This window comes from Sus scrofa, chromosome 15, assembly GCF_000003025.6.
Source record: "Sus scrofa isolate TJ Tabasco breed Duroc chromosome 15, Sscrofa11.1, whole genome shotgun sequence".
Classification (NCBI taxonomy): Eukaryota; Metazoa; Chordata; class Mammalia; order Artiodactyla; family Suidae; genus Sus; species Sus scrofa.
Window position 1 is genome coordinate 582,432 of NC_010457.5, and position 25,836 is coordinate 608,267.

The 25,836-nt window shown below is 38.5% G+C and overlaps 1 protein-coding gene across 1 annotated transcript in view; it reads left to right on the forward strand.

The window, feature by feature from the left end:
• The window catches only part of NEB (nebulin), a 219,945-nt gene that overhangs the window by 36,245 nt on the left and 157,864 nt on the right, over nucleotides 1-25,836 (forward strand). Inside the window, 15 exon segments of the mRNA XM_021075466.1 lie at nucleotides 139-243; nucleotides 821-928; nucleotides 1,014-1,127; nucleotides 7,749-7,946; nucleotides 10,186-10,293; nucleotides 12,245-12,343; nucleotides 13,411-13,471; nucleotides 13,474-13,514; nucleotides 13,601-13,708; nucleotides 15,174-15,485; nucleotides 15,578-15,784; nucleotides 18,608-18,712; nucleotides 20,234-20,341; nucleotides 22,361-22,672; nucleotides 23,632-23,838. Coding sequence (XP_020931125.1) covers nucleotides 139-243; nucleotides 821-928; nucleotides 1,014-1,127; nucleotides 7,749-7,946; nucleotides 10,186-10,293; nucleotides 12,245-12,343; nucleotides 13,411-13,471; nucleotides 13,474-13,514; nucleotides 13,601-13,708; nucleotides 15,174-15,485; nucleotides 15,578-15,784; nucleotides 18,608-18,712; nucleotides 20,234-20,341; nucleotides 22,361-22,672; nucleotides 23,632-23,838 — 2,193 coding nt within the window.

The window sequence follows — 25,836 nt, forward strand, 5'->3', positions numbered from 1 at the left end:
CCTCCCTCCTTTCCTCCTTCCCTCCTTCATTTCTTGAGACATTTTTGTGAAAAGAGTAGTAATAACAGTTATACACATTCTTCAATGTAAACTCAAGGAAGTTCCTACTCTTAACTGCTATCCTTTACTATTTTTTAGCTGAATTACAAGGCAAAACATGAAGGTGAAAAGTTCAAGTGCAACATACCCGCAGATGCTCCGCAGTTTATACAACACAGAGTCAATGCCTATAACCTGAGTGACGTGAGTAGCGCAGAACCCCCTGGTGGTGCATGCATGGAGAGTAGATATTGTGGGTGCTTAAGAAGACCAGATTAGGAGTAATGCAAATGAACAGCTGTGGAGGTGGTTACCAGAGTGTTAAATGGAGTTTTGAGGCCTAAGTGCTCTTAAGGCTCTTAGGTAGCCATCAGATTTCATTTCCCACAGTCTCCGTCTCTGTCGGAAACGTTCTCTCAATCACCCCACTACCCTCCCAATCCCTAAAGTTTTACAAGATCTCTCATATGTAACCTCTTATATTTTACAACTTCTTCTCCAAGTGGTTGTCATTTTATATTATTCTTTATACATCAAGATAGCAAAGTCTTGAGAAAATCCACAGGACACTGGAAAGAGTATTTTATACTTATTTTGTATTTGGAGGGGAGAAACCAGATGAGAGAAAAGTCAATAACCATACTGTTATTTGGCAAATATAGTATTTAAAAGTGAAATAAGTCTCTATATACAAATTTTCAATCTATTTTAAAATTTTTACTGGGTTAATCTATGTTAGATGTTGTTCTTACAATTCCTCTGCTGAACTTTCCTTGTCCAGAATGTTTATAAGCATGACTGGGAGAAGACCAAAGCTAAGAAGTTTGACATTAAGGTGGACGCCATTCCCCTGCTAGCAGCCAAAGCCAACACCAAGAACACCAGCGATGTGAGTATGGCATGGGCGCCTGGGCAGGGCGGCCTCAGCAGTGCTTCCTGATGAGTGGGATGTGGCACATGCGGTGTCTTTGCAGGTGATGTACAAGAAAGACTATGAGAAAAGCAAAGGGAAGATGATTGGAGCCCTCAGCATCAACGATGATCCCAAAATGTTGCACTCTTTGAAGACGGCCAAAAACCAGAGTGATGTGAGTGCTTCTGTGAATTTTGTCTTATTTTCAAGATTGTATCCAGTTAACATGGCCGAGGACTTGATGTACAAGGGTTCCCCATCCGTCAGCTCTCCCAGCCTCACAACAACAAGCTGCTGAGGAGAACTTTAAAAGGAGAATAATTCCTCAGGTTCTTATACCTCTCATGTTTGAGGAGAGAAATGAATGTTTGTACTTGATCTCCATTTCACTTTGAAAAACCTAGGTGCTCATATTTAGTCGAATATTGACTATAATTCTCAACACCTTTGGAAAGCATCAAGATGTTTTCAAAAATTCCTAAAAAATAACTTTTAAAATGATCATTTAAAAAATGTTTTTGGAGATCCCATTATGGCTCAGTGGGTTAAGAACCTGACTAGTATCCATGAGGATGTGCGTTCAATCTCTGGCCTCGCTCAGTGGGTTAAGGATCCAGTGTTGCCATGAGTTGTGGTGTAGGTCATAGACGAGGCTCAGATCTCACATTGCTGTGGCTGTGTTGTAGGCCAGCAGCTGCAGGCACCTCTGATTCAACCCCTAGCCTGGGAACTTGCATATGCCAGAGGTGCAACCCTAAAAAGACAAAAAAAAAAAAATGTTTTGAACGAAAATCATGAGTCAGATAAAAATCTTAGTATAGCTAGCATGACTCTTTATCAACTTTAGTAGTTAGGATTGGCCTAGGTCTAAGACAAATATTCCATTAATTATAGGCCCTTTTGAGAATCTGATAAAAGATTTGGGAGTTCCTGTCGTGGCGCAGTGGTTAATGAATCCGACTAGGAACCATGAGGTTGCGGGTTCGGTCCCTGCCCTTGCTCAGTGGGTTAACGATCCGGCGTTGCCGTGAGCTGTGGTGTAGGTTGCAGACGCGGCTCGGATCCCGCGTTGCTGTGGCTCTGGCGTAGGCCGGTGGCTACAGCTCCGATTCAACCCCTAGCCTGGGAACCTCCATATGCCGCGGGAGCGGCCCAAGAAATAGCAACAACAACAACAACAAAAGACAAAAAAAAAAAAAAAAAAAAAAAAAAAGATTTGAACCATCCCTTTAGAAAAGTGGACTTTTCTTTTCCCATGCCTTTTTTCCTGACTTTCAGAGAATTCATGGGTTCCCTAAGGATTGTGGCCATCCATCATCTTCCAGTGAAAATTCTTACCACAGAGAGACAAATATCTACTATTGTGAATTGCAATATAAATGTATTTTAAATGTTTAGATAATCACTTAAGAGTGGTAAGAATGTTCAACATAGCTTGCAAATATTAGTTTTTCATGGTAAAAGAGAAGAGTATTTGTACAGTCATTTTGTATTTATTATATAGTCACATCACACTTTAAACATCTTATCCAGTAACTTTCTCTAGTAAGTTCACACTGAGTTAGATACAATGTGCTTATATTCAGCCAGTATAGAGTGCTCACATAGGTAATACCATCTTGTTCACCAGTTCCTTATCTCTTCTCAAGAAAGTTATAGCTCCCCTTTAATATTAGCATAGGTATGCTTATCTTTGGTCTTTACCCTACCATAGAAACTGTTCAAATGCTAAGTACATAATAAGTGCTCAATAAATACTTGTTAATTTATTGATGTTGGCAACCAAAAGAGATAGTCAGTGATGAGTCATTCTCACATAATATTTGGGCTAAATGCTAAGCTGCAGATATAAAACATACATAGCTTTTAGAAAGAATCTTTTAAATGCCATTTGGGACTAAACACCATGGTACCAAAAAACCAATGAGTCAATGAAGAAATCAAAGAAGAAATCAGAAAATGCCTCAAGACGAATGAAAATGGAAAGACAACACTGCAACACCTAAGGAATACAGCAAAAGAAGTTCTAAGAGGGACATTTACAGCAATACTGGCCTTCCTCAAGAAACAAGAAAAATCTCAAATAACCCAATCTACACCTAAAGGAATTAGAAAAGGGAGAATATACAAAACCCAAAGTCAGCAGAAGGAAGGAAATAATAAAGATTAGAGAGGAAATAAATAAAATACAAATTTATAGAGACAATAGAAAAGATCAGTGAAACAGAACTGTTGTTTTTCTTTTGAAAAGATTTTAAAAATTGATAAACTTTGAGCCAGGCTCACTAAGAAAAGAGAGAGGAAACAAAATAAAAAATGAAGGAGGAGAAATAATAACCAATATGACAGATACAAAAAATCATAGCAATACTATAAACAATATGCTAACAAATGGACAACCTAGAAGAAATGCACAAATTTCTGGAAACTACTTGCCAAAATGGAATCAAGAAGAAGCAGACAGTTTGAGCAGACTCATAACTAGTAGTGAAATTCAATATGCATTAAAAAAACTGGCAAACAAAAGTCCAGAATCAGACAACTTTATAGGTGAATTCTACCAAGCATATAAAGAGATAATACCTGTCCTTCTCAAACTATTCCAAAAAATTGAAGAATAGGGAACACTCTCAAATTCATTCTATGATGCCACTATTACCCTGACATCAAAACCAGAAAAAAGACACTTAAAAAAAAGAAAAAAATTACAGACCAATATCTTTGAGTATTGATGCAAAAATCCTCAACAAGATATTAACAAACTGAATCCAGCAGTATATAAAAAGGATCATATGCCATGATGAGGTTGGATTTATTCCAGTGAGGCAGGGTGGTTCAATATTTGTAAATCAATGAATATGATTCATCACATTAACAAAAGGAAGGATAAAAATCATATGATGATCTCAACAGATATAGAAAAAGCATTTGACCAAATTCAATATCCATTCATGATAAAAATTCTCATCAAAGTAGGCATAGAGGGAACAAATCTCAACATACTAAAGACCATTTATGACAAACACACAGCTAACAACATATTCAACAATGAAAAGGTGAAAGCCTTTCCTCTAAACTCAGGAACAATATAAGGATGCCTACTCTTGTCACTTCTATTTAAATATTGAAATTCCTAGCCACAGCAACTAAATAAGAAAAACAAAAAGCTTCCAAATTGGAAGGGAAGAAGTAAAACTGTCATTATTTATAGATGACATAATACTTTATATAGCAAGCCCCAAAGCCTCCCACCCAAAAAACTATTAGAACTAATACATGAATTTAGTAAAATTTCAGGATATAAGATTAATATACATAAATCTGTTGGCTTTTATGTATATTAATAATGAACTATAAGAAAATATTTTTTAAAATACCACCTAAAATTGCATCAAGAAGAATAAAATACCTAGGGATAAACTTAACCAAGGACTTGAAAGACCTGTACTCTTAAAAGTAGAAAGCTTTGATGAAGGAAATTGAAGTTGATGTAAAGAAATAGGAAGACATCCAATGCTCTTGAATTAGAAGAATTAATATTGTTAAAATGGCCATACTACCCAAAGCAACCTACAAGATTTAATGCAATCTGTATCAGAATACCCATGGCATTTTTGACAGAACAAATAATCCTAAAATTACATATAGAACCACCAAAGACCCAGAATTGCCAAAGCAATCTTGAAAAGAAAGCTGGAGGGGTAACACCCTCCCTGATTTCAGACTATATTACAAAACAGCATGGCACTGGTACAAAAACAGACACAGAGCTCAATGGAACAAAATAGAGAGCCCAGAAATAAACCCACACACCATTGGTGAATTAGTCTACAACAGAGGAGGCAAAAATACGCAATGCAGAAAAGATAGTATTTTCAATAAGGGCACTGGGAAAACTAGACAGCTGCATATAAAAGAAAAAGGTTAGAACATTTCCTCACACTACATACAAAAATAAACTCAAAATGGACTAAAGACCTACCTGTAAGACCTGAAACCATAAAACTCCTAGAAGAGAACATAGAACAATCCTTAATGTAAATCATAGCAATATTATTTTGGACCTATCTCATAAGGCAAAAAAAAAGCAAAAGTAAACAGGTGGGACCTAATTAAACTTAAAAGCTTTTGCACAGCAAAGGAAATTGTTGACAAAATGAAAAGACAACTTATAAAATAGAAAATATTTGCAAATGATATAACTGATGAGGATTAATATCCAAAATATATAAACAGTTCATATAGCTTCAGTATCAAGAAAACAATCAACCCAATCAAAAAAGGGCAGAAGACTTGAATAGACATTTTCCCAAAGACGGCGTACAGATGGCTAACAGACACATGCAGATATCCTCAACATTGCTAATTATTTCAGAAATGCAAATCAAAACTATCATGAGATATTGCCTCATACCTGTCAGAATGGGCATCATCAAAAAGTCTACAAATAACAAATGTTGGCAAGGGTGTAGAGAAAAGGGACCCCTCATACACTGCTGGTGGGAATATAAATTGGTGCAGTGATTATGGGAAAACAGTATAGAGGCTCCTTAAAAAACTAAAAATAAAGCTACCATATGATCCAACAATCCTATTCATGAGCATATATCCGGAAAAGAAGAAAACTAAGTCGAGATGATACATACATTTATGTGTTCATAGCAGCATTATTTACAATAGCCAAGATATGGAAGCAACCTAAATGTTCATCAAGATGAATAAAGAAGATATGGTGCATATATACAATGGAATATCACTTAGCCATAAATAAGAATGAAATTCTGCCATTTGCAGCAAATGTGGATGTACCTAGAGAAGATTATGCTTAGTAAAATGTCAGACCCAGAAAGGCAGATAGGGTTATGATATGACTTATATGTGGAATCTAAAAAATGAAACAAATGTACATAGCAAAACAGAAACAGAGATATAGAAAACAAAGTTGTGTAGGGATGCAGGATTAAGAAGTAAAAACTATTGTGTATAAAATAGATAAGTAATTAGAATATATTGTACAGCACAGGGAATTAGAGCCATTGTCTTGTAATAACTTTTAATGGTATATAACCCGTGAAAATATTGCATCACTGTGCTGTCTAACTGAAAGCAATATTGCAAATCAATTATACCTCAATTTAAAAATAAAGAAATGAAGCCATTTAGATCTTTGACAACATTTTATATAGGCAGGCATGTGTGAGCTGATATGAGCATGAACAAAAGAGTCAAGATAGTTTAGTCAAAAACACTTCCATACATCAACTGCTGTAGCAACATTGCTTTTATCAGTTTCTTTCTTTCTTTTTTTTTTTTTTTTTTTTTTTTTTTTGTCTTTTTAGAGCTGCACCTGCATCATATGGAGGTTCCCAGACTAGGGGTCTAATTGGAGCTGGAGGTTCCCAGACTAGGGGTCTAATCGGAGCTGTAGCAGTGACCTATGCCATAGCCACAGCAATGCCAGATCCGAGCCGTGTCTGTGACCTATACTACAGCTCACAGCAACACCAGATCCTTAGCCTACTGAGCAAGGCCAGGGATCGAATCCACAACCTCATGGTTTCTAGTTGGATTCATTTCTGCTCTGCCACAGTGGGAACTCCTGTTTGTTTTTAATAGACTGTTCAATGTTATTGCATACCATTTGAAGATTTCCATATTGTGTTTTCATAAACCAGGGCCTAGATTTTAATTGTCGTAAATTTATTTAAGTGATAAATTTATCACTTAAATGTTTAAGTGGTAAATTAAGTGATAAACTTATTCCATGAAATTGACTACTACCCACGCTATATTGGGAGGAAGAGTACATTCCCTAAAAATGCTAAGAGATTGAATTATTTGGAAAAGGAATTTCTGCAGGAGATTTATAATGCACATCTATACTTGCTAGCTTGGATCACTGTTCTTACGGCTGATGTGATTATGGGGCGATAATAATGGGCTTAGAATTTTCCTAAAGGTGCTGGGTCAGAATTTTTCTCTCTCTCAATGTAATTGGTGAGCAGATGTGATGAAGCTGGGACTCTGACCTAATTAGCACCCTGTCTAGCATTCTAGAAAACCAGCCAATGAAAGTGCCTTCTGAGGCCCAGTCAGGACATTTGGTTTATGAGAACACTGTGCATAAAGGCCAGAGTTACTTTAATGGCTCACTTTTAAAAACTTTTCTCCTGCGAGGTCTTATAACTGCTGCCATTTGAAGCCTCTTTTATATTGTTACCAAAATTAAATTTGATATGAAAAAACCTCTGGGATTCTTAGTGGGGCTTATCTATTGTCAAAAGTAGAGTCAGGTTGAAAAATGAGTAACTCTTCATTTAAAGGTGACTTTAGAAAAGTCATAAAGTCAAGTGTATAGCTCTATTTATAAAGTGGTTATTTTACAAAGTCAGAAGTAAAATAATTACCATCTAATTTTTGACAATTAAAAAAAGTACTTCTTTAGTGGAAAACTCTTCAAAGGTTAGATTACCTTAGTAGAAGTGGTGCTTGTTATTGATCTTTGAAAAACTGTTTTAAAATCAAATAATAGCTAGCTGAAGCAGAAGCTGTGACTTATGCCTAATGTCTCTCAGTTTCTCTTTGATCTAAAAAAAGATTTGAGAAGGTCTGTCCATAGATGATTGGGGGACAGGGGTCAGTGATAAGAAAATATGATCAGATTTTAGGAAAAAATAACTAATCTGAAATATGGGTCTATTTCTCTAACTTATATTTATTGTTTATGAGTGATCTCTCTGCTTTTCTGGAAAGCCATTGAAGATTTGTGCTAATAAATTGTAATGTCCTATTTCAGCGTGAATATCGTAAAGACTATGAAAAGTCCAAAACTATCTACACGGCACCTCTTGACATGCTCCAAGTCACTCAAGCTAAGAAATCTCAGGCAATTGCCAGCGACGTGGACTATAAGCACCTCTTACACAACTATAGCTACCCGCCTGATAGCATCAACGTGGACCTCGCCAAGAAGGCTTATGCGCTGCAGAGCGATGTGAGTAACCAGATTTTCTCTATTCCTATCTCCTTAAAAAAGGTAGAAACTGGAAAACCTTTCTAAGTAGAGCGATTCTCTGAGCATCCCAAAGGTTTTTTCATAGCAAATTTAATTTTGGTAACAAGATAAAAGAGGCAGTAATTTTGGCAATTCTCAGAAATATCTGTATTGTCTTCTATGTGTGGCAAGTATGTAACAGGAAAATGATCTTTGGGGTTCCCATTGTGACTCGGGAAATGAATCTGACCAGTATCCATGAAGATGTGGGTTTGATCTCTGGCCTTGCTCGCTCAGTGGGTTGGGGATCTGGCATTGCTATAAAGCTGTGGTGTAGGTCCCAGACATGGCTTGGATTCCGTGTTGCTATGGCTATGGTGCATATTTGACCCTAGCCTGGGAACTTTCATATGTTGCAAGTGCAGCCCTAAAAAGACCAAAAAAGGAAGGAAGAAAATGATCCTTGTGATTCTATGACTGCATACCCTTTATAATGACCACATTCAGCATTATCAATAATTTTTATATAGGTTGTTACCTTGTCTGAAAATATATTATTTATAGCATTCATTTTTATAACAGTTGGATTTTTTTTTTTCTGCTGATCAAAACTTTTTAGGCGTTCCCACTGTGGTGTGGTGGGTTAATGAGCTAGCGTATCTCTGTAGAAGCACGGGTTCCATCCCTGGCCTGGTGCAGTGGGTAAAAGATCCAGCATTGCTGCAGCTGTGGTGTAGGTTGAAGTTCCAGCTCAGATTCAGTCCCTGGTCTGGGAACTTCCATATGCTGCAAGTGTGGCCAAAAAGAGAAAAACAAAAAATTTTTGAGGCAAATTAATTTGTCTGAGCTACATAATTGAGCATGTTATTCTAACAATTCTGTTTTTTCAAAAATGATAAAGTACATGTAATGTAAAGTTTGCCATCTTTGCCAATTTTAAGTGTACAATTCAGTAGCAGTTAATTACATTCACAATGTTATGCAACTGATCTCCAGATCTTTTTCATCTTGCAAAACTGAAACTCTGTGTACATTAAACAACTCCCCATCTCCTCTTCCCCTCAGCCCCTGTCAACCACTCCTTTGCTTTCTGTCTCTGAGTTGGACTATTCTAAAGACCTCATTTAAATGGAATCATACAGTGTTTGCCTTTTTGTGACTGGTTTAATTTCACTTTGCACAGTGTCCTCAAGATTCATCCACATTGTTGTATGTGTCAATTTCCCTCCTTTTTGAGGCTGAATAATATTCAGTTGTAGGTATATACCACACTTGGTACCTGTTCATCTGTTCTTATGAGAATATACCCAGAAGTAAATTTGCTGGATGATATGGCAGCTCTATTTTTTATTTTTAGAGAAACCACTGTACTATTTTCCAAAGTAGCTATACAGTTTTGCATTCTTATCACTAACAGTTCTATTTTATGCATTATTATTTGTTTCATTTTGCTATGTTTCTTTCTCCCAAAGAGATTGTATGATTCTCAAAGCTAGGAAGCAGTGGTTTCTTGATCTTTCATTCCAGTTAAAAGGCCCACACTAAAGAAAAATGATTTAAATTTTGTGTCTAAAGTATATGTTTTAGGTTACATGTATAGCCAGGCAACAAGAGTAGCTCATTATTTTAATAGCATCAAGTAACTGTCCCCCAGATAGGACCAATTCCAAATGATAATTGCTCTCTATAGTATATTAATGAATACAACTATTTTTAAAGTGTGTTGTTAGCCAGTGTAGAAACACTGCTAAGCTGACTGTTTTACATGAAGGGCAATGTGTGTAAATAGTTAGTACAAATAACTCCTATCAAGTCTTACCTAATCAGAAAATGAGTAAAATTATCTACCTTCTGTGTGGCCTTCCATCCTAATTTGACCATAGAAACAGAATACTTAGAGTTTTAGCGAGCAGACATCTTAACATTTGATGATCTGATGTAACAATTTCATTTGTTCTTTGAAATATAGCTTTGAATTTAGCATTTTCCAGATTGTAATTATAGTTCCACATACTTTGGAAATAAGATGAAGTAAAACATATGCCAACTAGAAAGAGCACCCAAAACCTAAGGACTGCTAAAAATCTCTCATCAAGGAAATGTTTAAAATAACGTTAATGTCTGGAGCAAAGAAACTGGTCAGAAATTGTAAATATATTCTGTTGAGTAAAATGTTAATGGTTTTATAAATAAGAATGATGCTGAGTAAAAAAATGTAATCTTTCTCTTGGTGTTTTAGGTTGAATACAAAGCTGACTACAACAGCTGGATGAAAGGTTGTGGCTGGATACCTTTTGGGTCCTTGGAAATGGAAAAGGCAAAGCGAGCTTCAGACATTCTGAATGAGGTAAAGCCATCATATTTCTGTGTGTCACACAAACAGATTTGTAAATGCATTGTGTTAAAGCCCCCAAACCATGGGAAGTGCCTCTTTTACTGCTTTATTCTCCAGTTTTGTTGCTGAGCAAAAAGAAAACTTATCATGTGCATGAATTATCTGGGTAGATGAGCATACCTCTTGATATCACCAAAGTCCTTTACAGTATCTATTTCATGATAGAAATATTTTTAACAACTTTATCAAGGTATAATTTGCATACCATAAAATTCACATATTTGAAGTGTACAAGTTAAAAAAAAAACTTAAAAATTCCTGTAGGTGTATAGCCATCCCCAGAATTGAATTTTAAGATGCTGCTAGTACCCTGAAAATTTCCACAAAGATTCCCACTCCCATTTTCAACCCCAGGCAACCACTGATCTACTTTATGCCTGCTTAATTTTGTCTTTCCTAGAAATTTCTTTTCTATCAGGATTCTTTCACTAAGCGTAATGTTTTTGAGGTTCATCCCCATCTGTACATGTGTCTGTAATATGTTCCTTTTACTAGTGAGTACTATTCTTTTGCATGGCTGTACATTTTGATGTATAGTGGATGGGCCTGTGGATTTTTTCAAAAACTTGGTGATTGGGAATTATGCATGTAATGACTAGTATAGAAATTTTCTTTGAAGTATTATTATACCCTATGCTATATTCTTGATGACTTTGAAGTAGTATATAAGTTATTATTCAGTCTAGGAAAAAAACATGGTGATCTTGGGACTCTTAAAGCAGTCCCTTCTCTGACAACAGCTGAACCTTCCTACTGCTGTCAGGTGAATCCATCATCCAGGAAGTTTGACAACATAAAAAAGGGTCAGGGGTGCTAAGGAGGGCTGTCTTCCATACCTATGTTTTTCCTGTTCCTGTTGTTTTGTGCCTTTGTTTGTTTGTGGTGAAAACCACTTTATCTACTAGAGTTCCTTGAGAAAAAGTTCTTCTGGGTTGTGGTTTTCAGAAGTCTGAAGTTGAAAGAAGGCTGTAACTATAAACACAAAAGTGAGATGTATAATAGGCACAAAGGAAGAGAACCAAGAGAAAAATATAGGAATAAGGGTAGCTAGACATTGCCAGCTCCAAATTGAGACATCTTTCCAATGTCTCCTCTCTTGTGTCTCCTCAGCACTTTAGTGATAACTTATGTACTAACCCCATTAAGGCTTGCAAAGCACAGGTCTTCCCTTTCTTATTAATAATCCATAGCTATTGCCCTAGATGCTCAATTTCTCCTCCCTCAATGAGAGAACTTCAGTTGCTGATGGAATGGCAGGGAAAATGACATCCCTGGGAGCTTGTTAGTATCATGCAAATATACTCCAAATGTCTTGCATGCTTTTCTGTTAACCCTCAGAAAACTTTCTGATATTTCAAGATTCTGCTGAGCTGACAGTGCCCTCTTTCACATCATAAGTAAGAAATTAAGGGAGTTCTCATTGTGGTGCAGCAGAAAATAATCTGACTAGTATCCATGAGGATGAAGGTTCGATCCCTGGTCTGGCTCAGTGGGTCAAGGATCTGGTGTTGCCGTGAGCTGTGGTGTAGGTCGCAGATGCTCAGATCCTGTGTTGCTGTGGCTGTAGTGTAGGCTGGTAGCTGTAGCTCTAATTTGACCCCTAGCCTCCTGGGAACTTCTATATGCCGCACCTGTAGCCCTAAAAAGAAAGAAATTAAGAGATTAAAGTCCAATTCCTATAAGTTATATTGTCTGTACAGACCAAAACAATTCAAAATTAAAACAGTTTTTTAAATGCTGGCTTTTGTATTGTATTCATTTTTTTCCCCAAAGCCAACAAAGAATCTAGTATCTTTACATTTAAAATCAGGAAAAGTTCCTGTCCCTCCAAATAAATGTATAGGATTTTGATATATTAGCCTTCAGTGAAAGTAATATTTTTTCTTTTTAATTCATGAAACAGAAAAAATATCGCCAACATCCAGAAACTCTCAAGTTTACTTCAATTGAAGATGCTCCAATTATAGTACAATCAAAAATTAACCAGGCCCAGAGGAGTGATGTAAGTGTGAATTCTCTCTGTGTTTTAATAAATGTTAACACAAATACATTTGTATTCCAGATGTAATGATAACCTGTACGTATTATGCAATCTAAAGAGACTCAATTATATGAGCAACTGTATAATTTCCAAGCTTTTCATTAAAAAAGCACCCCTCATTCATATCTTTAGAGGATTCTGTATATTGTTTTGACTGTCCTTTCAGTGATTGGATATTTCTTTCCAAGGAAAAGGTAAGAGGGGCTTCTCATGGTGATCAGAAACACAAACCTGTTTCTAGGAAAGATCAGGAAAGTGAATATAGGTACTACATCATATGGAGGGGTTCTATTTTAAGTCAGAGCTAAGGCAGAAATGGTGTTTAGCAAAAACTACCCTAAGTCTCTTTCTTTGCACACAAAGTATAATATAGTAGTTGGTGGGTTCTACACTATTAATGTTTCCTATGCTCAGGAAAGTGTCTGTAGGACACCACTGTCCATGTCACCTCCCTGGGCTCTTAGGTAGGGCCCACTACCTAAGTCCAGAGGTTATTAATTCATACCAAGGGACTTTGCCAAGGCCGAACCAGTGCTAAGATCAGACCTTGAGCAACTTCATAAAAAACCTTAAATTCGGAGTTCCCGTCGTGGCTCAGTGGTTAGTGAAAACAACTAGGATCCATGAGGACATGGGTTCAATCCCTGGCCTTGCCAGTGGGTTAAGGATCCAGCATTGCTGTGAGTTGTGGTGTAGGTCACAGACCTGGCTCAGATCCCAAGTTGTTGTGGCTGTGGCATAGGCCTGTAGCTGTAGCTCTGAGTAGACCTCTAGCCTGGGAACCTCCATATGCTGCATGTATATGGCCCTAAAAAAGACAAAAGACAAAAAAACAAATATTAACTGCCTACAGATATGTTCAGTTGGCTATGGAGATGGCACAGAGAGTGTCTTTCATTAAAAAAAAAAAAAAAGCAAAACCCTCTGTGTGTTGTCATCTGCTCTGAAATTGTTCTCCTGTGCCGTGCAGTTAAACACTTTTCCCTACTTATTTGTTTGTTTGTTTATACACTTTTTTTCTCTTCCAGATTGCCTACAAAGCCAAAGGAGAGGAAATTATCCACAAGTACAGCCTGCCGGCGGACCTGCCCAATTCATTCAGGCGAAAGTGAATGCCTACAATATCAGTGAGGTGTGTGCGGGGGCTCGGCTGCTCACTGAGGGTTAGCCTTTTCTATGTGCAGGCTCAGTTAACTTCGAATAACATTTTTCTTTCAGAGTATGTACAAAGCAGACTTGAAAGATCTGAGCAAGAAGGGATATGACCTGAGAACCGATGCAATTCCCATCAAAGCTGCCAAAGCTGCCAGGCAGGCGGCAAGTGACGTAAGTCAAGCTGGTGGTCGCCTGTGTGTGACCTGTGGGCGGGTGGGCTTGTTATACAAGTCACCACCTCTGCTGTCCTTGACGGGAAGCAAGCCAGGCTGAAATTATTTTGAAAGGAAAGTTGCCTAAACAGATCTGAAATTCTCTTGGGGATAAGGATTTGTATAACCTTTATTGATCTGTTCTAATCAAGCCCCCTAATTTACAATTCTCATCTATATTTCTGCACAAATTCACCCTATTCCTCTACAAAAAAAAAGTTTTTGCTATTTAAGTCATAATGACCTTCTGACAGTAAACTTTTATCTCAAAACTTGCTTAATTCCATGAATTCCCTTTTCCCCTTACCTCTCTTTTTACTTCATTGCTTCCTCGACTGATAAATGGGCTTGGTGTCAGAGCCCCAATAATTACATTAGGTTCCATTAAAGTTAAGATTTTGTTTCTTTTCCTGTTTTACTTCAACTCAGAGGTGAATTGAAGTCACTTTGCTCTTTGAGATTTAAATAAAAGAGACTCAATCCCCCCACTCCTCCCCAAGCTGTCCTACAGGAATTGGAGGCCCTTCCCATGATTGCTGCAGGTCTCTAAGTTTTCTGTTTTTCTGACCACCTCTGGCTCCTGGTTTGCACATGTTGGTTTGCTCTGACTCACCTTGGCTCTCCCCCACCTGGATTTACTTCTCTTTCTGCTCTACATGGTCCAGAGATGGAGTACAGCCCCTTCCTTCTGATTTCCCTCCAAATCCCCAGCACACCTTTACTGTTGGTTTGAAATGAGGTTGACATTGCAAGAATGTAAATATGTTGAATGCTGAATGTCTGTGTCCCAGAAGCCCTGTCTCACTGATCCCCTTTGTCTGTGGGTGCTCTCCTCCAGCCACCCTACCCCGACACACACACAAACCTTCCCTACACCTCTGCTTCTCAGGTTCCTGGACTTCTTCTCAGATCCTCCAAGGAAGCTCAGTTTCCCACTTTATTATTCAGAGCCAGGTAGTGTTACACGCTACTGCTTCTGGTTCTCCTTTTGAACATACAAAGACTCATACAAAGACTAATGGTATGTCATATGCCACTGTATCACCACTACTACGGCTAATAAAATAGCCAGCTACTCGGCTTTAGAAGCACAGGACAATTGGTAAAGATTGTGAAATACTTATCTTTTCGTTGGTCTCTATCACTAAGTGGTAAGGAACTTATTTTACTTTGTCACTGACATGAATTATAGTAACATCATGACCCCAACATCTTGGGTGGCAGAAGCAACCACAGACAACCAAATGGGCTCTAAACAACATTTCAGTTTTATCAGGCTACATTTCAAATATACACAAGCGAATCTCTCATGTACACAAGCAAAATAATTTGTGGGAAGTTCAGTTGCTTCAAATTGTGGTCTCATTGTTAAATAAAATCTTCACAACTACATTAAAAAACATGCCCACCTTTGTTTCCAATAGGTTCAATACAAAAAAGATTATGAAAAAGCCAAAGGGAAAATGGTTGGCTTCCAAAGTCTCCAAGATGACCCTAAACTGGTTCATTATATGAATGTGGCCAAGATCCAATCAGACCGCGAGTATAAGAAAGACTATGAAAAGACAAAGACAAAATACAACACACCCCATGATATGTTCAATGTTGTGGCAGCTAAGAAAGCTCAGGATGTTGCCAGCAATGTCAACTATAGGCATTCGCTCCATCATTATACCTACCTGCCTGATGCCATGGACCTGGAGTTGTCTAAAAACATGATGCACATACAGAGCGATGTAAGTGACATTTACCTCTCAGGTGCGTGAGAACCTGTGTGCGAGAAGCCACTGCCTGGGCACTCATTCTTCTCTTCCCCCTTTGGCTGCAGAACGCCTATAAGGAAGACTATAACACCTGGATGAAAGGCATCGGCTGGATACCTCTTGGCAGTCTGGAGGTAGAAAAAGTTAAAAAGGCAGGTGATGCCCTGAATGAAAAGAAGTACAGGCAACATCCAGATACCCTCAAATTTACCAGCATCGTGGACTCCCCAGTTATGGTCCAGGCAAAACAGAACACACGGCAAGTCAGTGATGTGAGTACAACAAAACAGAGGGTGCAAAAGGATGGGGGTGGCTTTCAAAACTCAAGTCACTATTTTTATTCTCTGAGCCAATATTTTTCCTTTTAAAATTATTTGGAGTTCCTGTTGTGGTGCTGCAGAAATGAATCTGATTAGTCTCCATGAGGATGTGGGTTCAATCCCTGGCCTCGCTCAGTGGGTCAGGGATCTGGCATTGCTGTGAGCTGGGGTGTAGGTTGTAGATGTGGCTTGGATCTGGTGTTGCTGTGGCTGTAGTGTAGGCTGGCAGCTACATCTCTTATTTGATCCCTAGCCTGAGAACCTCCATATACTGTGGGTGTGGCCCTAAAAAGCCAAAAAAAAAAATTTATTTCATTTAAAAATAATAATTGCAATTATTTTTAGTTTGGTCTCTAACATTTTCTTTTTCTTCTATCTTGCTTTTTACCTTCCTATTAATAATGTCTTTATTTATTTATTTATTTTTGCCACACCATGGCATATGCAGCTCCTGGGCCAAGGATCAGATCCGAGCTGCAGCTGAGAACTAAGCTGCAGTTGTGGCAACACCACTCTGTCAGGGAAGGGATTGAACCCTCGTCCTAGTGCTCCCAAGATGCTGCCGATCCTGTTGTGCCATAGCGAGAGCTCCAAAAATGTCTTTGTTTTTAACTGCTTGAAATACTGTTTTATTGGAGAAATTATTTGACACGTACAATAAAGTTCTACCCTAGTACTATGCACACAATGCACACGTAAACAAAAAAGCTTAAGCTTAAATCCCAGACACATTATTGTGGCAAACTCATCACATTCAATTCTATATTCAGTTGCTCATATTTGCTTTTCAGATATAAAATATAATACAAAGAAATAATCCACATGGCTAGATGATTTTGCTCCTCAGAATTCCTCATACAGTTATTATAGAGACTTTACTTATGTCTTGATGGAGATTAGTATATTGTTTGCCTCTTTGCCCATGAGTAGTGTGTGTGTTCTGGCTAAAGACAGAGCTGAAGGAAAATTTGGTGGAAGAGTTCAAGGGACATCAAAAGCAGTCATTCATTAATTCATTGAACGACTGCTTTTGAACACCTTCCATGTGCCAGGGACTGTATTATGTGCTGATGGTATAAAGATGAAACATACGAGAATGAGTGGGATACAGGATGAAACAAAGGTAAAGGACATGGGCATGAGACAAAGGCATGAATAGAAACAGCATCGCCATATGGAGAAGTGAATGCTACAGGAGACCCCTGTGTTAAGTACAAGGGGAGTAAATGACTGCCTGCCAGGGCTTCCCCAGCAAATAAGGGAAGGCTTCATTCCTGGCAAAAGGAAAAACATATGACAGTCAAGAAGTCATGAATGGAAGGACAGTGAAGGTAAAGTGTTGTAACCTGCCCGTCGAGGGTCTTGCATGCCCATTTATAGTCTGGATGCTAAGGTGTAGGTAATGGGAAGTACTGACGATTTTTAATCCACAGAATTGCATTATCAGGTCTGTGTTTTAAAAGATAACTGGCAAAAAGTGCGGAGAATATGTTGATGTGGGGAGAGATTTGGAGGCAAGAAGACAAATTAGAGAGCTGTTAGGGAAATTCCACACATAAGTTAAGCCTTATTCGGACCTAACTCAGGCAATGGCAGTGGAAAAGGAGATGTGTAGAAGGTAACACTAAGGAAATTCTGTGAATGCTTAGATATGGTTTCTAAAGGCAGTGAGGCAGTGAAGATAACACTTGGATTCCTAGAGGCAATTATCTGGTAACTGGGGATTCATTTAGATATCAGTCATTTCAGATTTCACTTGTGATACATACCCATCAGTTTACATATGACATTCCATGAAGACATACCTAGGAAATGGAGGTATGTGTGATACATGACAACCGTGAGATTAAAAATCTACTTGGAATTCCAATTCTGTTTTAGTGTCAGAAAATAAGCAATTTTGGGAGTTCCATCGTGGCTCAGTGGTAATGAATCTAATATCTTTGAGGTTGCGGGTTTGATCCCTGGCCTTACTCAGCGGGTTAAGGATCTGGCATTGCCGGGAGCTGTGGTGTAGGTCAAAGATGTGGCTTGGATCTGGTGTTGCTGTGGCAGTGGTGTAGGCCGGCAGCTGTAGCTCCAGTTTGACCCCTAGCCCTGGAACTTCCATATGCCGCAGGTGCAGCCCTAAAAAAATAAAAAGAAAAAAATTAAGCAATTTCCTTAGCAAGAAGAGGATATAATATGATTTCTACATTATGCACTTTAATGCCTTTCACATCTTTAAAATGACAAAATGGGTAAATATGAAGTGGTAATCCTTTTGGATATGCTGGATTTTCACAGAAGCACCTTTATATTATGAGGAAATTATTGTGTGCTTTTATTGATACATTTGTAATTGGAAAGCTTTTAGCAGAATTGAAAGGCTCATTCTAACTACCATTTTCTCTCTAAAAATAAACAAACAAATAAACAAAAAGCCCCAAGACTTTAAGAATTATTAACCCTACAAACAGAAAATGAACTTTTCTGGCTTTGGTGAATTATGTTATTTATGTTAGAGTTTCACAGTTGAATTCATTTTTTTATTCATTTCTGGCAAGCAAAGATTTCTCTTAAGGGTTTTTTTTTCTATTTTAATACAGCATTGTTGGGTCTTCCTTAAGATGATGAGATTCTTGAGTTTCTTAAAATAGAAGATGCCTTTGATAATTTTAAATAATAGAAACAGTGGGAGATTGTGCTAGGAATAACTCCTTTAATTGTTGTGATTAACGTATTTTCTTTTTTCTACCATCTGTAATGCATTTTATTTTTGTGACTCTGTTGCAGATCTTATACAAAGCTAAAGGAGAAGATGTGAAACATAAATATACAATGGGTCCTGATCTTCCTCAATTTCTCCAGGCCAAGTGCAATGCTTACAATATAAGTGATGTAAGTAGGGCTTTTAATGGGGTGTGAAATTCGGACCTGAAGATAAAATAATAGAATTTTAGAGTATGATGGGCCTTGACAATTTAGGTCAGTTTCCACACAGCCCCCATCAGGACATGTCCTATAAGGATGTTCTGTTCCTTCTATGTCAGGCTCTTCAAGTGCAGGACAACTCTAAAGGGTGTAGCATTCCTTTTTGTGTAGAGCTCAACAGCTGTTCCTCTAGTTTTCCTAGTTTTACACATGGAGGAAGTTTTTATCCTCCAGAAAAATAAGAATAAATGAAATTCCTTTTTTTTTTTTTTTTTTAAAGAAACAGCAAACTTAGGGAGTGGGATGAACTGGGAGTTTGGGGTTAGTAGATGCAAACTATCACATTTAGAATGGATGAGCAATGAGGGTCCTAGGAACAGCTCAAAGAACTATATATAATCTCTTGGGATAGAGCATGACAGAAGATAATATAATAAAGGGAATATATATGTACATATACACACACACACATATATACATGCATGTGTGTGTGTATATATATATATATATGATTGGCTCCCTTTGCTGTATAGCAGAAATTGGCACAATATTGTAAATCAACTATATTTTAATTTTAAAAAAGACAGAAAAAGAGAAGGGGAGGAAGGAAAAGAAAATAAAAATGAGGAAGAGGGAGAAGAGGGAGGTGACGAGGGAGGAAGAAAGGAATTTAGTTCTCCAGCATATCTCCCCTGTTGGCCCATCACATGCCTGTCTTTAAACCACGGAGAATGGAACTACCATGACTGGCTTAGATTTCTTCCAGACTTGCCACTGAACTGACAAGTTTACTTTGTCTAAGCATTTGTCTCCACAGAGGTGGATTACAAAAAGCAATAAGAAAGGGTGATAGAGACTTAGTGGGCAAACAGTGGTGTCCCCTACAAGTACATACAGGCAAATGCAGTAATATTACCAGTCAAGCTAGAAATAGCATTAGATGATTAAAGTTGTGAGGAAATAGCTCATATTTACAATGTGTTTACTGTGGCAGACACTGTGCTCTAAGGGTTTTATGTGGATTAAAATACTTAAGCCTCACAATAACAACCACAACAAACCAACAAGCATGGAGGGTCTAACCTGACCTCCAGGTTGTCCCTGGACCTTCCTTTCATAAGATTGAACAGCTTCGTTTTCTTCAGTTGGGCCTCGCTTACCATGGTTCTGGAAACTTTTTGACTCTTCTCTGGATCCCCTCCACTTTCTCAATACCCATCTTCAGTATGTGCCCAAACTAGGCTTGGGTGAATAATTAGTACAGGGTCTAATAATTTTATGCTTCATCAACTGTGCCATTTTGCTAATGTGACTTTTTAAATTGAAGTATGGTTGATTTACAGTTAACATGACTTCTCAAAACAGTGTGTACTCTAGGAGACTTTTCAAGCTTATATCTGGGAAAGAACAAAACAATCCCAGCTGTTGAGGAATCGCTTTGGCTGATGACCACAGCATGCTGACCTCCTGCTTCCTTTTCCATCCCAGGTCTGTTATAAACGGGACTGGCATGATTTAATCGCCAAGGGCAACAACGTGCTGGGTGATGCCATACCCATCACTGCTGCCAAAGCATCAAGAAACATCGCCAGTGATGTGAGTAAAAATTTTAGGTGAAATCTGAGTGATTGCTGCTTTAAAAAGTAATCAGATGGGTGCTTGTTAAAATGACACCACGTTGAAAACAATACATTGAACTGATGACTTTGAAATTCTCCACAAAATGTCATTTTGAAAACCTGTCACTTTTTCAACATTTTGTGATTCTTTTCAGTTGACCCCACTTGGTAGAGCTGTCATAACTCTGACAGTGGCTTTCTCCCCTGATTTATAGCCCAAATTATCTTCCCCGACAGCCCACGATTATTTCAGGGAGAATACCCTGACTGACCCCAACATGTTAGTCAGATGACTGCCTGCATTATAATTGTATTAAGAAGATTGAAAAGATGTTATATAAAATGAACAGATTTTGTAAACCAAATGGGTAAAAGCCCAATTTTCTAGAATGTGATTTTGATTTATGTAAACTGATGAACATTTCATCTGTAAGAGAAAAACTATACACTAATACTTACTTCTTCCCATCAAAACTTTTCCAAAGCACCTGTACCCTATAGATTTCACTGTCACATACTATTCTAGGGGCCACAATCTTGGTTTGAGAAAAGAGAAGAAAGAAACCACGTGTACAGACCGGGTGGAAAACAGGGGTGTAAAAATTTGACAGCCTGCCATGTAGCGAAGATACTGAAAATGTGTTCCTCGAAGGTGTTCCCATCATTATGAAATGCATTTCTAGATAAGGAGAAAGTAAGAGTCTAAAATATGACACTGGAGTTCCCATCATGGCGCAGCAGAAATTAATCTGACTAGGAACCATGAGGTTGCAGGTTCGATCCCTGGCCTCGCTCAGTGGGTTAAGGATCCAGCATTGCCGTGAGCTGTGGTGTAGGTCGTAGACGTGGCTTGGATCCCATGTTGCTGTGGCTGTGGTGTAGGCCAGCAGCTACAGCTCCAATTGGACCCCTAGCCTGAGAACCTCCATATGCTTTCGGTGTAGCCCTAAAAAAAAGAAGAAAAAATAAATAAATAAATAAAATATGACACTGTTATTTTCTTTCTAGGAAATGGAACTTTTTCTCACATGCCTAGAAATTACTTGATAATCCTTTCACCCATTAAACTCTTCTTTGTAAATCAGTGCTTAAATGGCAGGAGCAGAGTGTCTTCAGGTTTGGGTGGACTTAAATTCTCTTACTTAAAACTTGAGGTTTTGATCTATTAGCTACTGCAGAGCTCAATCTACACCCCATTGCCAATTTCAACAGTGACCTTGGACAGCAGAGCCTTTGCAGTTTGGCTTTTAATGATGGAAAACTCTCTGTGGTTCCTGTCCTTATTATATAGCTCCTTAATTCACCTGCAACTTCTTCAGCAGTGAGCTTGGAGAGTAGCTACTGAGAAATGGGCTTGGGGGAAAGCCTGGCTACCTGCCTACACAGCATCCAAGTTGATGCTACTTAAAAAGAAGGGAGTTTTTGTTGTAACCATATTAGGTCAATCTGAGACAATAAACAGTAGTATTTTCCATCTCCAACCCCAAAGAGATCCAAGTGTTAACATCTTGCATGTAGAATTCTTGAGAGTTTCTTTTGTACCTGTTGTGTGCATATCACTGGGCAATCAGAATAGAAAATGGAAGTATTTCTAGTATTCTAAGATGTAAAGTAACATAATGGATTAGGAAAATTCACATCCCTGGAAAACTAAGCGATATTGGTTTTATATTTTGGAATGTGTCATGTTTATATTAGGTGTAAAAACTCACTTGGTTTTATATAAAGTTCTACATCTATCATCTATAGCATTCATAACAAAGAAAAGAAACTAGTCCTGAGTTTGTCCTGATACCCATTTGTAACCCAGCAGTATTGGAAATAAATTTTTTCGCTCTGAACTTTCTGGAGTTGGGAGTGGGGCACGTGTATTACTTTTCATGTACAATCTTTCAGAAAGTCAATATTCTGAAATTATATTCTGTACATGAATATAATCGCTGGACCTAATATTCTCAATGCCTTGGACTTTGCTAACCAAATTCTACCTCCACAGTATAAATACAAAGAAGCTTATGAGAAGGCAAAGGGAAAGCATGTGGGTTTTAGAAGCCTCCAGGATGATCCCAAGCTGGTCCACTACATGAATGTGGCAAAGTTACAGTCTGATCGTGAATACAAGAAGAACTATGAAAACACCAAAACCAGCTACCATACCCCTGGGGACATGGTTAGCATTACAGCCGCAAAGATGGCCCAGGATGTTGCAACCAACGTCAACTACAAGCAGCCAATACATCATTACACATACCTACCTGATGCCCTGAGTCTTGAGCATACCAGGAATGTGAATCAAATTCAGAGTGATGTGAGTATGTATAACATAACAAACCCAAGGATGTTGGGACTGAAGGAGTGATCATTTCTTCCTATTTTAGTGGACTTTGCAATACAATAAGATATTTTAAAAATGCACTTTAAAATCATCACTGAGAGACTAACGAAGTTGTGTTAGACAAGGCATGTTTTACTAGCTTTCTGTGCTCCTATCATAATCATTGATGTTGTCTTTATTAACTGATGGATCAAATACAAAGGCATAATCCACTAAGTACTTAAGCACCCTTGGTTTTCAATAAGAGGACATGGTTGCTCCTGGTGGGCTTTCGGCAACAGTGGTATAATGCAAAATAGGAGCATTCTCTATTCTTTCTGAATTCAAGAAAGATTTTTTTTTTCTTTTTTTAACTCAAGGTCACATTCTCATGCATGTAAATCTATGTAACGAGTCATCTAAAATGAACCAGGGAGGCTTTGTGATTGCAGCATGACTCATGGAGAGCGGGGAGAGTGTTTAATATTCAGAGCACTTACTGCTTGCTGCAGGAGCCAGACTTCTGTAAGAATTGTCCTTGGTAAAGGGATGAAATGGTGTTCATTTAGTTTTGCTGGATGAAAATGTCTCCAACTGAGATGAAGGAGCCTAAGTGGATAGTGTGGGTGAAATTCAATAGTTATGGAGATTTCAGTGAAATCAAAAGGAAAGCCCAATTTATTGTCAAAAGAGACACATTCTTTTTAGCAGCCCCCATGGAAAAATGTGGCCTAGATTCTCTCCTACAATGAATAATGCACACTAACAACAGAACTGCTTTTTCTTATGACCAAATTCTGAGTAAGGAGCTCTGTGACAGACTTAGCCAAAAGCTCCAGTATAGACACAAGTATGCTGAAAGGTTGCTCTTCGTTCCCCCTGGATAGAGATTGCAGAAACATCCCTGGAGTGTGCTGTAGGATATCTCCTCATCTGAGATTACTCTTTTACAGAATGTATATAAAGATGAGTACAACCACTTCTTCAAGGGCATTGGATGGATCCCTCTCGGTTCTCTGGAGGTTGAAAAGGTCAAGAAAGCAGGTGATGCATTAAATGAGAGAAAGTACCGCCAGCACCCTGACACTATCAAGTTCACAAGTGTGCCTGACTCCATGGGCATGGTTTTGGCTCAGCACAACACAAAGCAGCTAAGTGATGTAAGTGGTTTTCCTCTAAACAATTTTGTCCATGAATAACCTCGTGACCAGCTACTCCACCGTCCTTCTTAATTCAGTTCATGAGGGCACATTTTTGTAGCAGATCAGCTGCTTTCAGATGTATGTTCAAAAGATTGTACTTTTGAAGCAACTTGGAACTTAGAACAGGGAGGGGAGAGGAGTGGGAAGATGTTCTAAGTTTGCTTTATTTTGCAAATGTAGAGAGTATGTGTTATTCATTAGCAGACCCCCCACATTATACATATGAAATAAAACTATTACAGTGATCATCCATGACCTTGTCTGAGCTGCAAACAGATATTTATTTCTCTGAGTTGCAAGAGTTCTACCTAGCCAAATGAGGAAAAAGCATAATGTCCTAATCCCTTTGCAATGTTCCGATGTTCCGAAAGAGGCCTCTGGGGAGGAGTGAAGCAATTCATTTTCAGAGTCATGGGAGGCTCCCTTCATAGCCCAGGTCTATCTGGACCCTTTTTTCTTAGTCAGAAGCTAATTACAATGCTCAGTGCTTCAGGTCATTTGATAACTTCAGAGTTCTCTTAAGAGACCTCTACCAGGAAGAGAGCAGTAAATAAAAAACAATGATGAGAAGATTTCTTGTGTTTTCAGCCCCAGATATTCAAAGATAGGGCATGCAGTCTGGCTCAGATTTAAGAATTATCTGTGGATTTTACTTCTCAGGCCAGTCTCACAGTACTAAAGATGTTTCAAGATTACTTCTATATTGATGGTACTAAATGGTGTGGATTCTTTTGTACTGACCGAGGTGTCACTTCTTACTGCATTTTTCTAGTTAGCTAGGAAAACCCTACACTCACTGTACTAAGTCTTCTTGTTCCAATAAGCACCATCAACATCTACCTTGTTACTCAAGCTGGAAACCTGGCAGTCACCCTTGACACCTCTCTGTGTGAACCTTCACATCCAACACCTCTGCTGAGTTAGCCTCCCCCACCTCTCAGCGGTCCTGTTGGAGCACTTCTCTGTCTTTCAGTTGCCACAAACCCTAATTCTGGCTTCCAAATCTTTCTTGAGGACAATTGCAATAATCTGTTGTCTGGACTCTGTACCTGGGGCCACATGGAACAACCAAAAAGATGGTCTTAACATGTAAATCAAGTCATGTCCCTCTTACACTTAAACCCCCTTAGTCACTTCTTGGACTCAAAATCTGAACTTGTTAACATGGTTGAAAAGGCCCTCAGCTCTGTGGTCCTGCTCCCTGTCCTATCTAAACCTCCTAGGACCTTCTCTGCACATTCCAGACTGTGCCCTTCAGTCTCTCAAGATGGCCACACCCTTTCCAGACCCAGGACCCCAAATGCTCTTCCCCTGCCTGGATCCCTCCTCTTACCATTTTAGAGAGGCTTTGGTAACCTGCCTTGTTTCTTGCTAAAGTTACTTTATTTACAACACATCACAAATTCTAGCTCAGTCTTACAGTTCACATGCTTCTTTTCTGTCCCCTCTATTGGACTATAAGCTCCAGAGGATGGGGGTGCATTTTTTTTTAAACCACTTTAAACACAGAACCTACTATGCTGCCTATTGACCCACAGTGCTGTCCAACAAAATACTGGTAGAATAAGGGAATGAATGGGTCTGACAACACTCCCTCTGTGTGGTAGTGTAGCTATTTGCCTTGTAAATGGAAAAACACAAATGATAGCCTTTTTTAAAAAATTTACGCTTATACCCACAGCATATGGAAATTCCTGGGCTAGGGATTGGATTCGAGCTGCAGCTGTGACCTATGCTACACCTGCAGCAATGCCAGATCCTTTAATCTGCTGGCCCAGGGATTGAACCCATGCCTCAGCAATGACCCCAGACTCTGCAGTTGGGTTCTTTTTGCTTGTTTGTTTGTTTTTTAGGACCACACCTGCAGCATATGGAGGTTCCCAGGCTAGGGGTCAAATAGGAGCTGTAGCTGCCGGCCTAGGCCACAGCCACAGCAATGCCAGATCCGAGCTACAT